We start from the raw sequence: 24088 nt of genomic DNA, 5'->3' as shown, positions 1-24088 counted from the left end.
AAATACAATATATACAACTACATGAAATATGGCTTAAAGTACAATGAAGCAGTTGTTTGGTTGCTTTTCACTTCCTTTGAATTTAGTTTAAGAATGCAAAATGCAGAGTAAGAACTATGGGCTGGATCCACAATGCATTAGGCATTGTGACTGTCAATGTTTCACTGCATAACTTTCAGCCACCTAGAAAAATCACTGGAACAACAATGCAATACACAAAGCCTGAGTTAGGTGCTTAGGTTCCCTGTATAATAAATGGGGAGAAATAGGTGCCAAAGAATGCTATTTACAAAAGCCAATATACTAGGCAGGGAGCCAAGGAAAGGGGTGTATTCTAAGTCCACCCTTCTCACAGAGCTAGGCACCCAAGTTCAGGTTGCAGGGAGGCCTGCATCTGTAACTTATAATGCCTGCATTTGTAACTTTCACTCCATGCATCTGAAGAAGTGAGGTTTTTTACTCACGAAAGCTTAAGCCCAAATAAATCTGTTAGTCTTTAAGGTGCTACCGGTCTCCTTGTTGTTAAAGAGTCATTAGGTGAGAGAGAGAATTACTCTGTAGCCTGATGATTAGGGAACCCACCTGGGAGGTGGGAGACCTGAAGTCCAGTAATGCTTCAGTAACTAAGTATTTATCCAAAGTGAGAGATTGAGGGAGCCTGACATCAGAATAGCCCATAACACAGTGGATGAAGTACTCTCCTGAGAGATGTGGGAGACCCCTGTTCAAATCATCTCTCTCACTTGGGGAGTGGAAGGGAAATGAACCCAGGTTTCCCACATCCCAGGTGAGTGCTCTAACCACTAGACTAAAAGTTATAATGTGGGCGGTGGCAGCACCATCTCCTCCTTGTGCCAGATTTTGAATGGGACCTGATCTGGTAGCATACCTACTAGATTGGGCCCCACAGATGAGGCGGATGCTCCTCTGCTTATCTTATCTTAATGGTTCATGCATCGCACAAAGGCTTAGGCGGGAGACAGACATACAGATGCTTAGAGCGAGATAGCAGTATGCATGCCCAGAGGCAGAAACTTCCGCATCTAGGGGACTTTTACAGTGAAAATATAAGCAACTGAGTAAGTTTAGGCACATACAGGGTTAGGAGGCAGTGAGCAGTGGTTTTATGGATTGCAGTTATGCCTAAAACTGGGATTTAGGTACTTAACTACCTTTGTGGATCTGCACCTATGCCATCTTGCTATGGCAAGATGAAGAAATATCTACTTGTCCAGATCCCATGAGCAAAATATGCTGCACTGAGAACACACCAATAAATAACCAACACTTCATACCTTCTTATCCACTTTCTACATTTTCAGTATAGCTGGCAAGTGTTTGATGTGGCCTGTTGGTTATTTTAGTTGGGCAAACCCTAGATTTGATTCCTAAAAGTTCAACAATGGCTAGTACCATTGTGTAGGCAGCATGCCCAAACTGTTGGAAGGTAAAAGTTACTTGATATGCATTGTACATTGCTGACCCTTTTAGCCAAGTAAAGAGCACTGTGGACAGGTTCTGAATGCAAGTCCAATTGTTAAGTTTGGGTGATCTATGCTGGCCATGGAAGGAAGGGAAATGGATGGTTCTCAACTGAATATATAATCATCTTTAAAACCTACCTTAATTCCAGATGAAGTTGTACGACTGACTGACTGGAAATCACTAACTATAAATGCTACCAAGTAGGTGCTCATTTTTACACTCTCTGCAAAGTGATCTTCAAACAGGTTGTTGTCTAGCTTTAGAGTCTTTACCTAGAAAACATGAATTGAGACAGACCACATATACTCAGTTCTACTTCTAGTATGTAGATGCATTTCATTTTTCAATAAAACTGCCATTGTTCTTTGTAAAACTCTTCAACATATATTATCCAATGTGAAAGTTAAGAGGGAACTTAGGCAAGCACTGGGAGATGGGTAGACTACCTGCCTAACCTTCCTGCAGCTGAAGGATGGAATAATTAGAACTGGTGACTAAAGGACCAATTATCAGCTCAGATATTTTTTATTTTTAATATAGGACAGAATAATAATATAGGATTTGCCATACCGGATGATCAGACTATTGGTTCATCAAGTCAAAGTATTCTGCCTGTGACAATAGTCCATACCTAATATTTCAGAGGAAGGCAGATAATTTTTTTTTTTGCAATATTCCTTCCTGCTTTGCTAAATTCCTTCCTGTCCCCTGTTAGTAATCAGTTTATGCCCTGAAGCGTGATTCATGCATTCAGATTTTAAGACCATCTATTCTGACCTCTTGAATAACATAGGTCATGAGATTTGATTACTGTTATTTTAGCATGTATAATTATAGATGCTGCTAAAGAGGTCACAAAATTACCCTTCCACTGTATCTGCCTCTGACAGTCTACAGCAGTGAATTCCTCAGGCTGATGCTGCATGAAGAATTATTTCTTTGAATTAGTTCTATGTACCCCCTTATTCTCCTATTATGGACAATGTAAAAACAAGGGACAAAACAACTCTTTGCATTATATAAGGAAACCACAGGCCCACCTTATTTGGTCTCATATAAACACATGAATAGCAACCACCAAAGAAAGGAAGAAAACACATACATGGGTGCAAAGCACTTGAGGATACGACTGAAAAAAATCACCTTTGGCATATTAGATAGTGCACTATGTTGCCCATCCCTCCGAATCTTTATTGTATAATTTGCCTTAAAGGATGGTTCGTCAAAACATGGGAATGCCATGCGGGCTGAAGTAGGTTCAAAATGAGTAGAAGCCAACAATCTGAAAGGACAAAGCAAGTAGCAGAATTTTCAAGAAAAGTGTTTTTCTTTACCAAGGTAAATTACTAAACCAAAACTCATTCGACATTCACTTGATAGCCTATAAGTAAAATTTCTTGGATAAAGGAAATCTAAACAGTAAGGTAGCCATAGAGACTTTTCTAGGCACTTAGTGGGTGCTGTCCTTGAGGCACAATGGCCCAGATCCTTAACAGTATTTAGGCATCTAACTCCCATTGGTTTCAAATATTTTCCCATTGATTTCAATGGGAGTTAGGCACCCATATATCTTTGAGAATCCTGTCATTTGTTGTAACTGGATCAGGGGAAAACTGTACTGTAACTAGGTTCTCTGACCATGACAAAATCCAGATACCAGGTCACAATACAATTGTCCCCTAGCAATGTTACAAAATGGTTAAGTCATAATAGAGAGAGATCTTAACTATGTATCCATGCTGCCATTGAAGCGATTTTTGATTCTTCAGAACAACAAGTAATCTGATTAAAGAGACTAGGTGGGCGAGGTAATGTCTTTATCTCACCGACAGAAGTTGGTTCAGTAAGTAGGGCCCTACCAAATTCATGGCCAAGAAAAACTCATCACAGACTGTGAAATCTGGTCTCCCTCTGTGAAATCTGTTTTTTTGTGTGTGTGTGCTTTTACCCTATACTACACAGATTTCTCGGGGGAGACCAGCGTTTCTCAAACTGGGGGTCCTGACCCAAAAGGGAGTTGTAAGGGTGTTGCAAGGTTATTTTAGGGGGGTCACGGTATTGCCACCCTTACTTCTGCACTGCCTTCAGAGCTGGGCGGCTGGAGAGCGGCGGCTGTTGGTCAGGCACCCAGCTCTGAAGGCAGTGTCCTGCCAGCAGCAGTGCAGAAGTAAGGGTGGCAATATCATACCATACCAGCCTTACTTCTGCGCTGCTACTGGTGGTGGCTCTGCCTTCAGAGCTGGGCTCCTGGCCATAAGCTGCCGGTCTCCAGCTGCCCAGCTCTGAAGGCAGTGCTGCTGCCAACAGCGGCACAGAAGTAAGGGTAGCAGTACCGCAACCCCCCCCTACAATAACCTTGTGAGACACACCCACAGCTCCTTTTTGTGTCAGGACTCCGACAATTACAACACTGTGAAATTTCAGATTTAAATAGCTGAAATCATGAAATTTATGATTTTTTAAATCCTATGACCGTGAGATTGACCAAAATGGACTGTGAATTTGGTAGGGCCCTAACAGAAATTGATCCAATAAATGTATTGATCCAATAAAAGATATTACCTCACCTACCTAGTCCCTCTCATATCCTGGGACCAAAATGGCGACAAACTATGGCATAAAACATATAATTACAGAATATAAGAAAAGTGAAGATTCTCTTATTCTGTTCACTCCTTTGGAACAATTAATTAGGAATGACTTATAAACTCTGACAGACATTGGTAACTCCGAGATGCTTATACAAGCGCATAGTGGAAGACTGTCCCCCCACGAAACGTTTATGAAGATGTTTGAACCCTTATCTATAAAGAGTAAAAATTTTAAAAGCGCCTAAGTGATTTAAGAGCTTAAGCCCCATTGACTTTAATTAATTGCCTCTCAGTGATTCTTGACAGCTGACTGAAATTTCCATTGATGCCACTGCAAATCTCACACTAGAATCAAGATCAGATTATGAAATTGAAATCTACACTCTAGACAACATATTCACTGTACAGAATGGAGTAGTATTTTACCCTAAAAGTGTATTAATTGAGGTTGTTATAGTAATCAGTTCTTATAGTTTCTATTTAAATAGAGCTTTGGAATAATTGTTGGTTTATACTGTTGCTGTATTTTTTCTTTTCTGACTTCATGAAAAAAATTAAGAATATTACATATTGTTAATCTTTTTCATAAAGTTTGAAAAAAAAAACTACAGCAACAATACAAACCAACAATTATGGTATGGGAGACTTTATTACATGAAGAGAGTGGAATACAACAATGGCAGTATTAATGTACAGCAAACAAAATAAAACCCTTAGAGATAAAAAGTCAGCATGTTATTAAACTATTATAGCATTATTTTCTCCAGTTTAAAGTACAAGAACTTTATATTGAGAAGATCAATATAACAATATGGTATGAAGTCTTTTGTAGCCTTTACTTACCTTGTTTGACCATCCTTAGTTTTGTAAGTACTTTTATAAAAGCCATAGAAACCGTCTGAAAGATTGGCAATATAGTTTATAGAGAGGAAATACTTCTTATCCACCAGCAATGGTTCAGCATATAGAAAGGCAATTTGCTCATGGGGCGGGTATTCCAAAACTTTCATTTGTTTTAAATCTGCTTGGGTCTTTCCATTTTCCTCCTCAATAGCTGCACTGGTGATTTCCAGATGTTTGCTATGTAAGACTATGGTGCTAGTTTCATGTACCACAGTGACTTCAATCTTCACAGATCCCATGAATATTAATGAAGTCAGATTCGGGTGAATTAGAAGGTCATAATGGACTGGGAGGATCCAACCAGGGAGCCTTAATTTATTCCACGGAAATGGCTGTCCATTTGTTGCTATAGGAAAAGATGTGTTTTCAATGCTTCTTTCTCCATTGAGGGCATAATTAATTCCAACAAAGTTCAAAATGTGTAATAGCAATAGCATTGCCACTGGCCACTGAAATGTTGTAATTGTTTATAGGATTTGGTATTTTAGCTACTTCAACATTTTATTCTAACAATCAAAAACAAAAAAACCAAAAATGCATATCTTCTGTCTAGCAGAGAATTTCTTGACTGCTTATCCTGAAAGGCAGAAAAGGACCAATATGAGTACTCTATATATGTACAATCAAGTTATTTGGGACAGAAGCTGACTTATTTTAAAAATGTGTTAACATTGCTCTGCCAATTAGTAGGGATTTTACCCATCACGGACCCAATCATGCAATCTAATCCATGCTGGTATAGGGGTCTGCCTGCATGGATCTGATTGCAGGATCCAGACCCATATTTTGTTCTATGTTTGGGTGAAGGCATCATTAAGGGTTGATTTTCAAAAACTGTGATACTCAGAAGTATGTGCAACTGTATGTATATTTATCACAGCTATGTGAGAGTGCAAGGTATTTGGGCTGGTTGTGGACTGAAATGTACAGCAGGCTACTTGCAAGCTTAAAAACCTGATTGCAATCATGCTAACAGTATATGTTCATTTTTGAAAAACAAGCCTTTATTGTGAATGAATTTTTTGTGCAACGGAGGGGGAAAAACCCCAATAATTCTTTAAAAGTCTGTTTGGCTCTTCCTGCTTTGCTTTTGTTTCTGTATTTAGCACTGCCTTACCTGTGTTTAAACAATGCAAGATTAAAATAAGAAATGTTGGGTTCCTCCAACTGTGAGCTTGGATGAAGAAAAGATTTAGCATCCCCTCAGCAGCCATGAAAATGAAGATGCAGAAAGCAGCCCTGAGAAACCAAGTAGGGCCCTTCAAACAACCCAAATTCAGTACCAGAGAACCCAGTGCCACAGACCAGGCTGTGCATTTCAGCAGCAACAGAGAGACAAATGTCAGAGATCAGGACCCCTGCAAATGATGCTGTGATGCCCTAGCTTAGGTGCAGACATTTTTCTGCCTGAATGAATGTCAGTCAACCACCGAAGAAATTTTAAGAGCTGTGCAACTCAGACACACGTCTGGCTAACAGCTCTGGTATGGAGCTCAGCTAAAGAGAAGAGTCAAAGACACTTGGTCAAAGAAACCTGTGATTTGATTTAAGATACTTTATAATTAAGGCTACAATTTTTTCATGGAGGTTGTGGAAGTCACGGAATCTGTGACTTCCTGCGACCTCCATGAATTCAGCCGTCAGCCGGGATCTGCAGGATCTCCCCACCGCCCGCTGCAGCAGGGGGACCCCACAGTTCCCCGTGGGCATTGGAGCTGCCAGCAGCTGCGGGCAGCGGGGCCGCAGCTCCTGGATGCCACAGGCAGCAGAGGCCCACCATAGCTCCTGGCCAATGTGGGTGGTGGGGGCTCCCCAGAGCTCCCAGCTGCCACGGAGGGTGGGGTACCCCAGAGCTCTGAGCCGCCATGGGCGCTGTGGGTACCCTGGAGCTCCGAGCTGGGGGACCCGGAAGCTTTGAATCCCCACAGGCAGTGGGGGCCCCCAGAGCTGGGAGCGGCCCCCGTAGCTGCCCAACCTCTGCAGGTGGTGTGGGAACTCCACAGCTGAGCACCCCATTTTGTCAAGGATAATTTTAGTAAAAGTCACGGATAGGTCATGGGCTTCTGTTAATTTTTCTTTATTGCTCATGACCTGTCCATGTCTTTTACTAAAAATATCCATGACAAAATCTTAGCCTTATTTATATTTATAAATACAAGATATATAGGTTAGATAAAATTGAAGGCTCAAAACTGCAAAATCACTCTTAGAAGCACAAATTGTACTTAAAATGCCCAGAGGACAGAATACCAATCAAACTGTGCACCAGTGACTCACATTAAAAATCTGCAACCAATTCAGTTAAATATTGTCTGTTGGTTACAAATCATCAGGGCCCCACTTTTAAGCCTCAGTACCTGGCTGTTTTTAATTTGTTTTCCAGAATCATAAAAGTAAAACTATTGAAATTATGTTTTGTACTTTTGCTTGCAAAAGTTATTTTAATGTGAAGCTGAGTGAATAAAGATATCTCCAGTTTTACATATGTATTATTATTTTTCACAGTTTCAACTCACATTTTAAATTCATTCATTTCTGAAAGACGTTTTACAAATAGTTACAAGTTAGCATCAGGAAAAAAACAAAGCTACAGTAATTCCCAAGATTTAATGGTGAATGGAAAATCTCCAAATTGTCTTTATCACTGAATAAAGAACTATGGTAAATGTGATGGTCTATTGCCTCCCCTTAAGTATTTGCTATATGTGCCAAACACTGTTTGCTGGCTCTAAGATCTTAGTCTGGATTTCCCGCCTCCATCTCCCCTATGCAGAAGGCTTAAACACCACTAAAATCTCACTTAAGGCTCTAGCTCAGGCCCTCACACATTCTAGGGAATGCTCATGTTTAAAGTTAATCGTAAGGTTTTGTGCCTTGCTGAATCAGGGCCTAGTCTTTGAAATATGATTTAAGTGTTGCATAGGCCTTCTGCTGTCCCTCTGCACAGAGTGAATTTCACCCTCAGTGTCTGATTGTTTTAATCTTTCTTAACCCAGTAAGAGAGGCCTAGGATAACATAAAAGGTTCTCTTATTCAATTATTGTTATTATAATTACAATTATAATTATATATATATTACATACATGCACTGTTAGGTATGTATTTTTTGAAAATCCAGTAAAAATAAAATACAGAATATAAATAAAACAAGCAAACAGGTGCTACAGTACGTTACCGTCTCGTCTCTTTCTTTAACAGTACAGAAGGCAGAATTGTCCTTTTATTTTCAGTTTCTTTTCAGTTTGTCATCGCCCGCTCTTGTTGAGACAAAAGTAGGAAAATAGCCACCTCTTGTGGCTGCCAGTTGAAAGATTTTTAACTTTTCAGAAACAACTTTGCATTCTGATAAAATATTGCAATCTGCTGTCCTATACTTAATGTTATTTGTGAAACAAATGCATGTATATGCTTTTCTTCTGCGGCTATCCCTGAAACTGAAATTGTAGTAAAATTGCTTTTAAGGCATTACAAGTAAAGATGTGTACTGGGGGCTGACATTTTAGGAAGCTTTAAAAATAGAAAAGGAATAGACATAGGCACTTCCCAGGCTCATTTGAAAATCCCAGACTAAAAAACCTTAAAATAAAAATCAACAGTACAGATTTTAAACTGGTGTAAATTATCACAAGTCCATTGAAGTCAAAGATGTGATGAGCTGCTCAACTGGATTATTCTCCCAAAAGACTGTCATAAGCATGGGCTGTCTTCCCTATTTCTGTATAGGATTTTTGTTCTATTGTCATAACTGTTGTCAAATAAACAGCACTTTCTGTGACCATAACATTTGGTCATTAATTGTGCAGAAGAGAAATATTGATGTTATTGTTCAGTGCAGTGTTTGTCATAAAGCTGTTCTGAAAAACAGTGCACTTGTTAGAAAAATAAAATCACTTTGGTATGAAAAACACTTCTCCATTATTGACAAACACCAGAACCACCAAAAAGACTAAACTGAATGACTGAATGCTACTCACTTTCCACCCCACCTTTCCAAACTTTCTTTCTCTTCCTTCATGTCACTGATCCACACAATAATTAATGACACTCAGTGGAGCAATTCTACATATGATTCCTATATTTTAGAATTGTGTTAACCTCTTTTGTTAACATGAAGGAAAGAAATTCACTAGGAATCCTATCACAGACATCATTGCTAGAAAAAGGTCTCAAGCCCAGGACTGTGATACTAATCACATTGTGTAGGTATCAGAGGAACTACATGCCCAATGATCACAAGAAAAATTAGGCTTGGCAATCAAGTTTCAGTAATGAAGTCAAACTGTTCTTGATCACATATTGCAGCTATTTCTACTTGATAGTATGGCCCACATAACTGACTCTTGGAGAGAAGCAGACATTTTAATAGAAAATTCAATAACACAAACTATTTCAACTCCTCCTCCCCCCAATATCAGTACTTCAGGATTAACAAAAATTTGAGGCAGGCGTGATTCCCATATTGCAGTGTTTCCCAAACTTGGGACGACGCTTGTATAGGGAAAGCCCCTGGCAGGCCGGGCCGGTTTGTTTACCTGCCGCGTCTGCAGGTCTGGCTAATCGTGGCTCCCACTGGCCGCGGTTCGCTGCTCCAAGCCAATGGGAGCTGCTGGAAGTGGTGGCCAGTACGTCCCTTGGCCCGCGCCGCTTCCTAAATTGGTTTAGAAGCAGATTTAGTTAAATCAGTGCAACTCCCTTGTGTGGATACTTATTTCAGTTTTGGAATGCCTTAGATTTAGCTTAAACTGGTTCTTTGCCTTTTTTATGCTAATTTTATATAAGGCATTCTAAAGTTAAGGCTAAAAACTTAAAGTATCCACACACATGGGTTGCATCTATTTAAATAAACCTGTTTCTAAACTAATTTGGTTCCATTGGTATAACTTTCTCATGGCAAGGGTGAAGGCTCCACAAGCTGTAGAGAGAGAGCAGACTTTGAGGTTTGGCATTGGTCTGTCTAAGGCAGAGGGCTAGATTAGGCATTTCTGCTCAGAGCTGTGTAAGAGACAAGTGCGTACCTGCAGTGTTCCAGGAGGAGCACCAGGAAGAAATTTTGAATCAGGGGCCTTATCTACATTACAATTGCTTATCAAGTTTCAACATGCATTAACTACCATGACTGTAAACTATAAAGTAGTCAAAGAACAAATGTTTTGTTCCTAGTCATTTTTCAATTACAATTCCTCACATGTCCAACTTGCTGAGGTGTGCAGGTCTTGAAGGGAAAGGAAGTTATTTCACTCCCTCATGCTTGGCCAGCTCTGTCCCCCTGGCCATTTGCTCATGGAGAGAAGAGCGAGAATTAGGCCCCTATGAACTTGCCTCTGCTCCCAGAAATGGAGTGTAGACAGCCAGGGATAGGGGTGAGGAACAGTCTATCCCACAATGAACAGAATGGCTGCAGAAGATCATACACTGTATCTCAGCTCTTTATGGGTTGCACTTTTGGAATCCTTAAGTCGCTGAAAAAAAAAGGGGGTGGAAATACAGGGCCGGCTCCAGGCACCAGCGCAGCAAGCAGGTGCTTGGGGTGGCCAAGGGGAAGGGGCGGCACATCCGGCTCTTTGGTGGCATTTCGGCGGCGGGTCCCTCGGTCCCCCTCGGAGGGAAGGACCTGCCACTGAAGAAGCGATCGCAGCTTTTTTTTTTTTTTTTCCCGCTGCTTGGGAGCCGGCCCTGGAAATAAGGTGGAACCATAGGTGTAAATGATGCAGGCTGTTATAATTATATCTCAGTTGTACAGCCTCCAAACACTCTTTCTTTTAGTATTACAAGACCAAAATTATTTCTTAGTGTTACTGAACAGCGTGGCCCTTGCCCCCCAAAGAACTAAGGGGCCCTGGCTACTTCAGGAAAATAGGTCATGTATTAAAATATATTGGTGAACACAATTTTAAAGAGAACGTTGCAACTAACCTAGACAGTGCCAGTCTATTTAGCTGGATGTGGTTAACAATAAGCTCCCACCCTACGGGTCAATCACAATCAGCTAACGTGTATTAGACACAGCTGGTACTCCCAGTGCGGCCAATGCCACGGCCACGGCCACCGTGGTCTGATCAGTGCCGGCCAGTGGTTGACTCTCACACGTCCACAGACGCTGGGAGCCAACATTGGACTCGCTCCCTGGTTCGGGGGGGCTGATCCTGCGCGGCCCTGGGTATCTCCGAGCCACATGGGCTCCTGTGGGTGCTACAGGCACTCAGGGCTCAGCATCCCGCAGGCTCTGGCTTCTCCCTGTGGCTGTCTCTCTGTGCAGGGGACTATGTTATTGTAGGGTCGCCCAAACCGCCTTCCTGCTGGGCTAGTCCAGGAGGGCGGGGGATGTGGGGGAGCCCCAGAACAGAGCCTGGGGGGCGGAAGAGCTGGAAGGGCCCAAGCGGCAGCTTTCACTTTCACTCTCCAAGGCGCGACTAAAGCAGGCGGCGGCGGTTCCTCCATCCCGCTGGGCCCGGCAGCAGGTAGCGGCGCCGCTCACCCAGCCCCGGCCTTGGCGGAGCGGGTCGCGAGCCGGGTAGTTCAGGGCTTGGGCTCCGGGGCCAGCGCGGCGCCAGCGGAGCCGCCTCACCTCCCGGGGCGGGGGGACACGCGGCCCGGGCCTAGATTGCGGGCGGGAGGGAACCCGCTCCCCGTCCCCTCCCTCTGGGGGCAGCGGGGCGCGGGAGGGGGCTGAGCCGCATTTCGCCGCCAAACGCGGGCAGCAGTCAGGGCAGCGTGTCGCTGAGGGGGCTGCACGGCCCGCCGCCCTGACACCGCCTCTCCTGCGGCCCAGCCCGCGCTGCAGCGTCCGCTCCCTCCCAGAGAGCGCCCCGAGCCATCCGCCCCCGCTGCTCCCGCCGACATCCCCCCCAGCACTCCGGTGCTGCACCCCACGGCCAACCCCAGCGCCCCAACATTACACCCCCACTGCCAAACAGTGCCCCAGCACACTCACCTGAGCACCCCAACAGCACCTGCTTCACAACTCTGCACCCGCTACAGAGCTTAAAACCCACACAACATTGTTTTGGCACCATGCCCCGTAAATAAGACATCAATTTTTTCATATACAATTTAAATAGGGTGACCAGATGTCCCGATTTTATAGGGACAGTCCTGATTTTTGGGTCTTTTTCTTATATAGGCTTTTGTTACCCCCCCCCCCCCTACCCCTTCCCCCAATTTTTCACATTTTCTGTCTGGTCACCCTAAGTTTAAAACCCCAGAAGAAACTGCTTGGCATGAGTCTGCTAAATTATCAAACTACTGATTTCTTTTCTATCAAGAGCCTTGAAAGTATCTTCATTCCCTTTGATTTGCTCCTTTCAGGGGCTGTATGTGAGGGATAAGAATTGCATTTTCTACTGTTACTTTTGTTTTTTGTATAATGTTTTGTGGTTTTATGTGTTTATATTCTCTCCCAGTAAATAACATTGCAATTAAAACTTGCTCCTATTTATTTATAACCAGTGAGTATATTGTGGCTTTAAAAACATCAACGCTTACTGACAGCCTGAAAGGTTTGCCTTCAGAGACATTTTAAATTAAGAGGAATTGAAGGATCATGGCAAGAAAAAGTGTATGGAAATAAACATAGATGGTTACAGAATGTGAAGATAATTTAGGCCTGATCCTGCTGTTGGACCCATGACTCTTCCAACCCAAATCTTCTGTGCCAGAAGTCATTTGGGCTCCACCCAGGTCAAGGGTCTGCCCATTTGAATTTGATTGTAGCTTGAGGGTCTTACTATATTTTTTTTTAGATCATAGTCAGTACTCATGGGTGATGTCCATGACATTTACCACAAAGAAAAATCTTTAATACTAACTGTATTTTACAAATATTTCTTCTTTAGATTATCATATGTGGAAATCAACGTAAGCAAGGCAAGAATGGCAGCTTTATTCTCTACTCTGCCATTTGCAGATAAATCCTCTTTCATGATGATGATGATGATGACGATAGGTGTTTTAAATGTTGCAGTTTCTGTGAATAATGACCACAATAGCAAGAACAGGGAGACAGCTGATGTAGTGTCTGGCAATGGAAGCAAACCGTTTCCGTGGGATAAAATAAGGCTTCCCAAGCATGTCATCCCAGTGCATTATGATCTCCTCCTCCATCCTAATCTTACGACTCTAACTTTTACTGGATTTGCCAGAATAGAGATTACAGTAAACCAACAAACTAGTTCAGTCATCCTGCACAGCAAACACCTGCAAATTACCAGGGCTACCATCCAAAGGAGAATGGGAAATAGTCACACGGAAAAAGAAGTGATGGTTTTGGAATATCCACCATTTGAGCAGATTGCCCTCCTGGCAGCTTTTCCACTGCATGTTGGACAAAACTACACTGTTAGCATTGAATATTCTGCAAATCTGTCAGAGAGTTTCCACGGCTTTTATAAAAGCACCTATAGAACCCAGGAAGGAGAAGTGAGGTAATCATCTTTTCAATTAACATTTGTTTCTGAAGAGTGAACTATACTTGACTTTTTAGATTTTATTCTCATTTAGTTTCTAATTTCTCTTTTAGAGCCTCTGCTTTCTTCACTGAGACTTATGCTTTGTTATAGAGAATTAAATTTATACCGAATCATATTCCAGTATTTAACTTGTTGGGACTTTCAGTCCTTTCGGAACGGAATTGAATTTTGTCATTATGGACCAAATTCAATGGGCCTTAATGCACAAGAACTCCTATTGATGCCACTGATAGTTTTGATGCAAGGAAGAATGGTCCTCTGGTTAGAGTGCTATGGGACTCAGGAGACCAGGTTCCATTCTCAGCTCTGCCACAGACCTCCTGTGTGATCTTGGGCAAGTCACTTAGTCTCCGGCCCCAGTTTCCCATCTATAAAATGGGGGTAGTAGTACTTCTTGGCCTGATAAAGGGGTATTGTGAATTGTTCAGATACTGCCAAAATGGGGGCCATGTAAGTACCTAGTTACAAAGTGAACATCAAATTTACCTTTTTGTCTTGCACCAGAGAGGAGGATGTTCTGTATTGATACTGCAATGTATGGGGCATGTTTCAGATGTAGATTTTTTTTTTATTTCCCGTTGTTTAATTACAGGGTACTTGCATCAACACAGTTTGAGCCAACAGCTGCTCGCATGGCTTTCCCATGTTTTGATGAACCATCTTTCAAAGCCAGATTTTCCATTAAGATTAGGAGAGAACCAAAGCACCTTGCACTATCTAATATGCCAATAGTACGTGGATATTTCTAATGTTACATTTTAGAATTGTTTAGTTTAAGAAAAAGTTAAAGCAGAGCAAACTATCCAAGCAAGAGCAATTTACTTTGATATTAAACTGTTTTACTTTGATGCTCATATGTGTACTGTTGTTTCTAGTAGTTCTAACATTGAATTAAAAAGGAAAAATGCATTATCTCCTCATTGTTGGCTGTTTTAAAGTTCATATTTAGAGGATAGTCCTGTGAGATGCTGAGCATCCTCGCTCCCTTGGGAGGCAATGGAAGTTGGGGGCATTCAGCACCTGAAGGATCTAGCCCATAATTCCATATTTTGTACATGAAACTTGGACCATCTAGACTTTAAAAATTAACCTTCAAGGGAGTTTGGCGGAAGGGATAAATAGCATGATGCAGTGTGACATGTAGTAACTATGCAGGGAGTTATGCAACTAAATCTTTGTACTGAAATGTACCCCGAACATCTACTAAAGGTTGCTTTTCCTTTTTTTTTTTTAAAGGGACAGAGTCAACTTGAAAAATCACATTTGTTTGAAAATTTTATGTGTATTATAGCTACAAGTAGCATCTAATATTACTACAACTGAAAGTCATTAGCAAGAAAAAAATATTTTTGGTTTGTTTGCCTGTGCGTTGGATAGCACTTTGTGTCTAGTAGGTTCACTGTTTCCTCTGTATTGTCAATTTCTTATTTGCTGAAGAAACCCTTATAAACACAAATAGGGAAACAGTTAAAAAAAAAAAGCCAATTAATTTTTTTTAAAAGAACATATTATATAGAGGGTTCTCTTTTAGAAATTAGAAATTTTGAATGTCATCTTAAAAAGATTTTGAGTTCACTGTGTCTTTTTAAACTGTTTTCCTCTTCCCTGTTTGGCTCTCTTATGCAGCCACAGGACAAACCAATTGACTGTACAGCAGACAGCAAGGTACTATCAAATGTACAAAGCAAATTGAAAAAAAAATTGAGAAATTATTTCTCTAATTTCATTCAGTTTTAAGTATAACAGGCTAGGTAAGAAAAAGTTCATTCAAAAGGGTGGGTTTTCCTTTGTTTAGTTTTGTTTTATTCAGCGACTCTTTAAATAATAGCGATGAAATTTAAAAAACTCAACAAACCTTCTGTTGTTCCAGTTCATATAATTATTGTGTGACAAAAGTTGTGCTCTCATTTTAGGTGAAATCTGTGAATGTTGCTAATTGGCTAGTTGAAGACCATTTTGATGTTAGTGTAAAGATGAGCACTTATCTAGTGGCCTTTATTGTTTCGGATTTTAAATCAGTCAGCAAGATGACCACCAGTGGAATTAAGGTAAATTTGTCTCATTTTCTACATCTTGCTTTGTGATAGGAACAATAAAAATTGCAAATCATTTAATTCTAAAGGTCTTGGTTAACTATATTTACATGTCTGTAGCTGCTATGGGATTGAGCGAGAAGAAAGGAATGGGTTTTTAATTAGATGGACTATTCGAATTATGGTTTTTAATAGTTTTACTTTCAAAATCTGTTTGTGTGCTCTCATCTCTGGTCCCTTCAAAAAAAGGTTGAGTTTGGTTGGGTAAAGTGGGGAAACCTGCACTGCAATTGTACCTGTTTGGTGAATAAATAAAAGGGACTGAATCTAAATTCCGTTTTAAAAAACACATTCCTGGCTTTGATGCTTTTCTTACAAATTTTAGGATACCTCTGAGGCAGGGAATGTTACATCAAGCAGCTAATTGCGCTCATATTTTTTGGTGATAATTGAAATAAACAAGGCAGAGAACAAATCAGTTTCTATTCTAAAACTACTTATATTTGTATTCAGAAACCTTCCATGCTTGTGTATTTTAGATATCGGTATATACTGTACCAGACAAGATCAACCAAGCTGATTATGCCTTGGATGCAGCAGTGAAACTTTTAGACTTCTATGAGAATTACTTCAGCATTCCATATCCCTTACCCAAACAAGGCAAGTGTTTTATCATTCATTCTATTTAAGTACCTTATTAAGTTGAGTTTAATAGAATACAAATCATAGAATATAGTTTGTAAGACAGGGTCAAGTTTGCAACAGACGATGACCATGTTCATCAGTGCCTCCTGACTTTTCCAGAATTGTCTTGCATAGACTTGGGCATTCATTTTGGGTAGGGGAGGGAACACTTGGCCTTTTGTGTTTCCATGATATCACATAACCGGTGAAAATATTAACACATTCATAATATAACGTATTGTATGCTGCCTCCTTGCCAGCACTGTTGGTTGATATTTCAGGTAGAGAAAATTAATGTGTGAAAAATACTGCTTGAAAACATTTTTGCCACTTGGGTTTTTTAGTAATGTCTGACTTTATAAGGGTTAAACCAGTCTCTAATCTGGGCCATGGTATGGGGTCATAATGCATTACCAGATTTGCCTGTTACTTTGGGGTATGCTCGTTTATTAGGGTTACTCGTCTTGGTGGGGGAGGTGGAGAGGGGTTCTGTAATTCTATCAATGTACAACTTGTGTTTTCGTATGGTGCTCTACTTCTCCCTTCTGCAAGTTCCCTCCCAATGAAGCTATCCTGCAGGACCTAGGTTCCCCAGGGCTGGGTTCCTCGAGCCCCAGAATCAGAGACAGACGGACAGACACACACAATCTCTCTCTCTCTCTCTCTCTCTCTCTCTCTCTCTCTGAGCGGACCAGGTCAATCAGCACTCCCAACCTGACCTCTTATATGCCATTGCACTCAGCAGGCTGGGTCGAACAGCACTTCCAAGCTGCCAGCCTCATATGCCACAGGGTCAGCACCTCTCTATCCCCACTTTCACGTTACGATTATTCGGGTAGTAACCCACTTGATGAGAGTACCCCACAGGATTTTTGGGCACTGCAAGGATCGTTAGCTTAAGTAAGAGGAACGTTGCTGCAGAGCAAATGGGGAAGCCAAAAACACAAAAGAGAGAGGGAGGGAGGGAAGCAACCAGCTTAACCATAAAAATTACTTATTGCCAGGTAATAACCATACAAGGAGAGCCAAACAAACAAAACAGTTACAATATTAAATCTAGCTTAAATTTGATTACAAAAGTCAGGTTTAGAAAACTATACCTGATCATGTAAGTCCGGGTTAGAAACTATACCTAGAGAAAAAAAAAAAACACAGAGAGAGAGAGAGAGAGTTGGATTCTCACCACTCCGTGAAGCTTGAACCAGTCAGGGTTCCCAGGTGGTGGTGATAGTTGAAGGTCCAGAGTGCTGGAGACAGGCAGAGCCCCCAGCACGATCTGTTAGGAGAAGATGAAGTCCCAAGGGAACTGATGCAGATTTTGGATCCAGGCATCAGAACACTTACTTGAGCGTGGGGAGAGGTTTTTTGTAGGGAAACAACAATGGTTCAAGGGAGAACTCTAGATTTGTTTATGGGTAAACTGATGGCTCTAGGGAGTATACCAAAGTTGTTTTGTTCAGGCTAGACAATAGGAACTGATCATTCCTGGCTATGGGCAGTGTTCCTTCGAGGGAACTCACAGGTCAATTAGGCAGCTTCAGTATATTGGAAACCAATAAAGGATTTATTACTAGAATTGGTCTGATAACTACTGAGCTGGTGTGTGCTGGGGTGGGTGCATTAACATCTGGAGCAGAGATCCCCCATCATGCAGTGCTTTCCTGCTTTTCTGGTCCCAGAGTTCAGTGCGGTTATTGCCTTGGAATCTCCATTCTCCATTCTGTATGCTAATGGAGATGCCTCCTTGTCCCATCTTCAATGCAAATGAGGCTCGGGGAGTTGCCTTAATTCTGTCACCCTTGTCTGGAGTGGTTTAGGCCGTGTCTCCCACTGCCTTTTCATTGCTTTTGTAAGTCTTTCTTCTGATCGGTTTTGATTCAAGCAGAGGCTCGGGGAGGGGGATCCTTCGTGAGTCAGACAGGTTGGATACAGAGCTGACAGGTAACAGCAGCCCCTATCCCTGCAACCATTACTCCAGTCAGTGAGATACCACTACCTTGTCTGTGACACTTGCTCAAGGAATAGAGCCACTGGATCTATGTGACCTTAGATCCTATGGCCCTCCTCCAGACTTGTCCCTACTATTGTTACACTAATAAAATAATACCAACAGGATCTTATAAGGTGGACAAGGCAAAACACCACATTGATTGTAAATGCAGAGAGAGAGCGAGAAATCAGGATATGCAATTCAATATTATTTCACTACCATTCCTTATTCATTCACACACACACTCATTAATACAAGTTCTGCAGAGTTGTTATAGTTACCAGCCTAGAGGTTGCTCATGGCAGAGTACTGGCCAGGTAGCCTGCACACGAGGAGCCGAGTCCTTGTCAGATGCACATCCGATCTAGAGGGTGGTTGCAGAACCAGACTCAAAAGTTTTCAGTCTTTAGAGTCTGTTCTTATAGGATTTTGTCCTTATACAAGTCTATGGGAATTTCTTCATCCTGCTGATGTTTGTTTGAGGTGCTTATCAATCAGCACGTGGCACATCCCTGATGGCTGAATGTTATCTTGTTCTTCGGAGTCTTCAACCCTGGGGGGAGGAGGGGAGGGGGACAGACTTGGGTGGTTTCTGGCCTGCCCTCCGGGGGTCATCCAGTTATCTCTAGTCTGCACATTCTTCGGCCAATCGAGACTGAAGTTGTAATTCTTAGGCTGGTACTTCCCTGACCATTCATTCTTTATCTAAATCAGGGGTTGGTAACCTTTCAGAAGTGGTGTGCCGAATCTTCATTTATTCACTCTAATTTAAGGTTTCGCGTGCCAGTAATACATTTTAATGTTTTTAGAAGGTCTCTTTCTATAAGTCTATAATATATAACAAAACTATTGTTGTATGTAAAGTAAATAAGGTTTTTAAAATGTTTAAGAAGCTTCCTTTAAAATTAAATTAAAATGTAGAGCCCCCCAGACCGGTGGCCAGGACCCAGGGCCGGCTCTAGGCACCAGCAAAGCAAGCAGTTGCTTGGGGCGGCAAATTTGCAAGGGGTGCAAGAATCCAGCATGGGAGCTGAGAACCAATAGGGGGCCCTGGGAGTTCCTTGGTTAGCTCCCTGCCTATAGAGCCAGCCCGGGAGCAGGGAAAGAACTACATTTCCCAGCATTCCCTTGGCCACTAGCAACAGGAAAGGGTGTGGGAAAGGAGTATGTAACTGAAATCTGCAGCTTGCTGTGAATGGTAGGAACAGAGCCAGCTCTAGGTTCTTTGCTGTGCCTCCCCCCCGCTCTGGGCTCCCCCCCGCCCACACCCCCTTCTGCCCCAGCTCTGGCCCCCACCTGCACTCCCCTGCTGCCCCAGTCCTGGGCTCTTTCCCCCCCCCCCCCACCGCCCCAGCTCTGGCCCCCACCCGCACCCCCTGCCGCCCCAGCCCTGGGCTCTCCCCCAAAGAAGGAATTGCGGGGACTAAATGGACGGTGCACCTCTCTATCTGAAGCCTAGCAAGGGAGGTATGTGGATCCCCCTAGAATTTAAAATGAAAAGTAAGGGAGGGGAGGCTCTGGACCTGGGCAACTTTAGATACAGTACCAGGCACTTAGGAGGATTTCCACTTCTGAGCCATGGAAGCAGAAATTGACTTTTCCTCTCCAGATATAGCTAATATTCAGAAAGGGAATCTAGCACCTGCCTTCCAGATTTGAACACCCTTAAAATTCAGGAGTGCTCAAGCTCAATTTGAGCAGCTGTTACTTCATTTCCCCCAAATCAAATATACTGATCCACTGTAACTTGCTGTAGAAAAAGTAGAATAAATTGAGCAAGAAATGCTTCCCAGTGGTTATTAGGACTGGAATTGCTATTTTCAACAGTCATTGCTTTTTTTTTTTTTAAGTTTTAGTTTTATTTGTTTAAAAGGAAGACCGTGATAATGCATTCCCCATAGAAACAAAGAATGGAACAAAAGAATAATAAAGGCACCTCAACTTTTCCTCATTTATGTAGGACAGTCTTATAATATGCATCCAGATATCCTCCAGTCACACAAGCAGAAAATTGTTCCACTTTACTGCAGTTCTGTAACCATATGGGAACCAATCCTGTCTGTGTTCTGTGCACATCCAAAATTCCTGCTGAATGCTCCACCCTGGGAGTGAGTTACCAGTGACCCAGGGCTGGGGCAGCAGGAGGGTGCAGTTGGGGGGGGGAGGGGGAGAGGCCAGGGCTGGGGTGGGCGGCAGCCAAAAATTTTTTTGCTTGGGGCAGCAAAAAACCTAGAGCCGGCCCTGCCAGGACCTAGGCAGTGTGAGTGCCACTGAAAATCAGCTTGCGTGCCGCCTTTGGCACACGTTCCACAGGTTGCCTACCCCTGATCTAAATCAATTTATCCTTTATCTAAATCAAGCATTCATTCACATACATCAACATACATTTATCACTTATTACTTTACTGTTTCTTAACTTCTAGCAACTCTCAGGATGTTGCAAATTTACTTAAACTTTAACATAGATAACAAACAAGTTAAAAGCTACTAAACTGTGTTCTGTTTGGAAGAGCAATTACAGTTGTTTTTGAGAACAGACTTTCTGTCTTAGGATGTGTTCACACAATTAGCAGTTTGGCCTTGCCTGTTTCTCACAGAGCTGGAGAGACACAGAAATGAAAAAGCAAACGGCATTAGCTGTGGGGAATTCAATCTTACCCCTTGTCTCTCTTGGCCTCAGACTTGTTATACACATACACTTTATGGTTCTAATACAGAAATTCCCTGATATGGTCCAACACTATCACTCTCCAAACTGGCCTATATGGATGTGGCTGTTGAGATCCCCTCTGTGACAAGTAAGGATTGCAGAGTCCTTTTCCCACTTGGCCACTGCTCTGCTTAAGGCACCTCTACACCACTTTACAGTGGAGCTAATGTTATATGGGGGATCTGGCATAGTCTGTCCACACCTGGCTGAATTTCGACTAACCAGTGAAACATGAGTGGGTGACAGCCATGCTCTCATCACACTTCAAGTTCATCATTAGATATGAGAGCCAAGGCTAACCACTCCAACCGTCTCAGAAATACCTACATGGCCACACAACACACATTCTGGAGTGCCTTGTTTGTTGAAAAAATGGTCTTATGTTTAAAAAATAAAATAGTAGAAAAGTGGATGAAATACTTATTCACTAAAATGTAAGCAGTAATGATTCCATAGACTCAGTAAGATTTTCAAAAAAAGCTCAGCGTTGGCCTATCTTTTTCATTTAAGTTGATGGGAGTTTTTCCAAACCAGTTTCTGGTAAAGGAAACTATTAACAAAAAACTGTTGAAAAATACCTAGTTTCCTGCTTAGGGTAGCTCCTTCTCGGTCTTGCACAATAGAAGGTCCAGAATAAAGTTAACCAGTTTCTACCCTGAGCTGTCATCACTTTTCACGGATTTTGTGACATGCATCTTGTGTTGTGCTACCCAGAATAGTCTGTCAAGTTAATAGTTTAACTTTTGCCTGATACTTCATATCACTTCAAAATACATAAAATCTGCGCTTGAACTACTGAAACTAATGACAACTATTTCTCTTTATTTTAATAAAAATGTGTTTGATACTGTGTTTAAATGGGTGAGGGTGAGAGAGAGATCGCACTGATAAGTGAGATATTATTATTTATTTTTTAGATCTAGCTGCTATTCCTGATTTTCAGTCTGGAGCTATGGAAAACTGGGGACTGACCACATACAGGGAATCTTCTTTGCTATATGACCCTGAAAAGTCCTCGGCATCGGCTAAACTTTGGATTACTATGATAATAGCCCATGAGCTGGCTCATCAGGTAATGGTTAGAGGAATACGAAGGGATCTAAATGTTTGTTCGTTTGGTTTTACTGGCAATGTGGTACAATATCTTGACATCTTAGATATGTGAGAAAAATTTATACATTGAAAACAAGTTGTTAGACTTATTAGAAACTTTTGAAATAGATTGGCTTTTGAGACTAAAAGGTTCTGAATCATCTGTAACTTGATTTTATATTATTTACTGGGCTAACATTATTGCATCTTCTTTATTTTCTCCAGAGTATTTTAATTGTATTACTCATAAGAAACTTGTGGGTGTAAAAGTGTAATTTCTTGGATACATTTTAATACTGTTTTATATTAGAGCCACGTTTGGTAAGGGAGCCCTAAATGAGGTTAAAGTCCATTTATCATAGAGCATTATATTGTGTTTAACTCGTCTTTGTCCTCTGTTAGAGAATGACAAAATGAACAAAGAATAAGAACACTATTTAAAATACAGTGACCCATTTACATAGCAATAAGAGGTGTGAAAACAAAATGCCTACTGGGATGACTGATTTGGATGCTTCTTGAGACTATAGGTGGGCATGAGGACCCACGCCACAGGAACACATTACAGAATTGATGGATGGAGTGAGTGGTAAACTCATGCTAGGGATCTTTCACACTGCCCTATGAACTCCCAAACCTTTTTCTCCTGGGTCTGAATAAATTAGTGACTGAATTAACTATTCAACTTAAGACAAGGCTGATAGCACCTTTTATTATGAGCAGTATTTTTTCTTTCAGTGGTTTGGAAACCTAGTTACCATGGAATGGTGGAATGATCTTTGGCTAAATGAAGGATTTGCAAAGTTTATGGAGTATGTGTCAGTCAGTATTACTCATCCAGATCTGAAAGTTGTAAGTGTTAATTACTTTTCCTTTTTTATTTATTTTAAACCATATTTTAAAATGGCTGAGGGTAATTTATTGATGATTTGTAATGGTAAGCTTATTGGGCAGCACACAGATTTGCCGTGAGCTTATTTTGTTGTTTTTATATGATTTCTAATAATTAATTTAGAGTAATTAGGTTAATCATCTTTTAAGGATTACAAAGACATTATAACATTGTCTAAATACAGATGATCAAAGATGATTACAGATGATTCTGATTGCAGTGAAGGTGGGCTAGACAAACAGCACTGCAGCAGCACAGCTGCACCACTGTAGCACTTAGTGAAGACACTGTCAACGGGAGAAGCCTTCTCGTTGACATAATGCTGTCTACCCTGGAGGTTAGGTTGATACAACTGCGTCGCTCAGGGGTGTGGATTTTCCCTTGAGCGATGTAGTTATATCGACATAAGTCTATAGTGTGGACCAAGCCGGTGTGTTCTATCTTAGAAAGACTCATCACCCTTTTCGAATGTCTGAATGATTTCACATTTTCATTTCACCAGAGATCGCTACTTTGGGCGCGTTCCTACAAAGACATTTGGGCCTGATCCAAAACCCAGTAAAATCAGTGGGAGTCTTTCCATTGACTTTCCTGGGCTTTAGGGTAAGCCCCATTTGTTCAATTTTACTCATATAAGTAGTTTCACTGACATCAATTTATGTTAATAAGTCTGTGCAGCATTTTCACATTACAGCAGCTTTATAACAGGTGATTGCAATCTCTAAATGAGATGTATTTTGTTTTAAAATAATGCATTTACTGGAATAAAAAGAATATTTAAAATATTTAGAATATTTTTTCTAAATATTCTAAAAAGAAGATGCTTTTGTTTTCTTTATACAGTCTGAAAATCACATGGAAGAAATCTAAAACATATTTCAAGTGCAAATATTTTCATCAACAGGTTTGCTGTTACATCTGTATTCAATAGTCCTTGAATAAAAAAAATATTTTTTTCTCCTATTAGGAAGATTATTTTTTAGGCAAGTGTTTTGATGCCATGGAGGTGGATGCATTAAATTCCTCACATCCTGTGTCTACTCCTGTGGAAGATCCAGCTCAAATTCAAGAAATGTTCGATGATGTTTCCTATGAAAAGGTAAATTATGTAACTATTTTTCCTTTTGTTTCAGTGAATATTGTTCATGAAGCTTGCTTAGAATGGGGGCAGGGGTCCCGGGGGGGCAGTCAGGAAGGAGTGGGGGGGTTGGATGGGGCGGCAGGGGGCAGTCAGGGGCAGGAG

The 24088-nt window shown here is 41.5% G+C and overlaps 2 protein-coding genes across 3 annotated transcripts in view; one reads left to right on the top strand and one right to left on the bottom strand.

Annotated features, from left to right (window-relative positions):
* The window catches only part of LOC117878885 (endoplasmic reticulum aminopeptidase 2-like), a 34792-nt gene extending 25301 nt beyond the window's left edge, over positions 1-9491 (bottom strand). Inside the window, exons 1-4 of one of the 2 annotated variants that reach the window (XM_034773545.1) lie at positions 8063-9491; positions 4920-5556; positions 2629-2767; positions 1623-1757 (exon numbers count right to left, since the gene is read on the bottom strand). In XM_034773545.1, the coding sequence (XP_034629436.1) occupies positions 1623-1757; positions 2629-2767; positions 4920-5416 (771 nt within the window). In that variant the 5' untranslated portion in view covers positions 5417-5556; positions 8063-9491. The remainder of the gene's footprint in view (positions 1-1622; positions 1758-2628; positions 2768-4919; positions 5557-8062) is intronic. The other variant, XM_034773544.1, reaches the window with a different exon arrangement.
* A 1812-nt stretch (positions 9492-11303) lies between these two features.
* The window catches only part of ERAP1 (endoplasmic reticulum aminopeptidase 1), a 25566-nt gene continuing 12781 nt past the window's right edge, over positions 11304-24088 (top strand). Inside the window, exons 1-8 of the mRNA XM_034774091.1 lie at positions 11304-11437; positions 12812-13399; positions 14037-14175; positions 15358-15492; positions 16017-16137; positions 21779-21933; positions 22692-22805; positions 23813-23944. Coding sequence (XP_034629982.1) covers positions 12849-13399; positions 14037-14175; positions 15358-15492; positions 16017-16137; positions 21779-21933; positions 22692-22805; positions 23813-23944 — 1347 coding nt within the window. The 5' untranslated portion in view covers positions 11304-11437; positions 12812-12848. The remainder of the gene's footprint in view (positions 11438-12811; positions 13400-14036; positions 14176-15357; positions 15493-16016; positions 16138-21778; positions 21934-22691; positions 22806-23812; positions 23945-24088) is intronic.

The sequence above is a fragment of the Trachemys scripta genome, chromosome 6 (assembly GCF_013100865.1).
Source record: "Trachemys scripta elegans isolate TJP31775 chromosome 6, CAS_Tse_1.0, whole genome shotgun sequence".
Classification (NCBI taxonomy): Eukaryota; Metazoa; Chordata; order Testudines; family Emydidae; genus Trachemys; species Trachemys scripta.
Note: the sequence above shows the minus strand (reverse complement) of the source record. Positions and strands in the feature narration are given on the sequence as shown.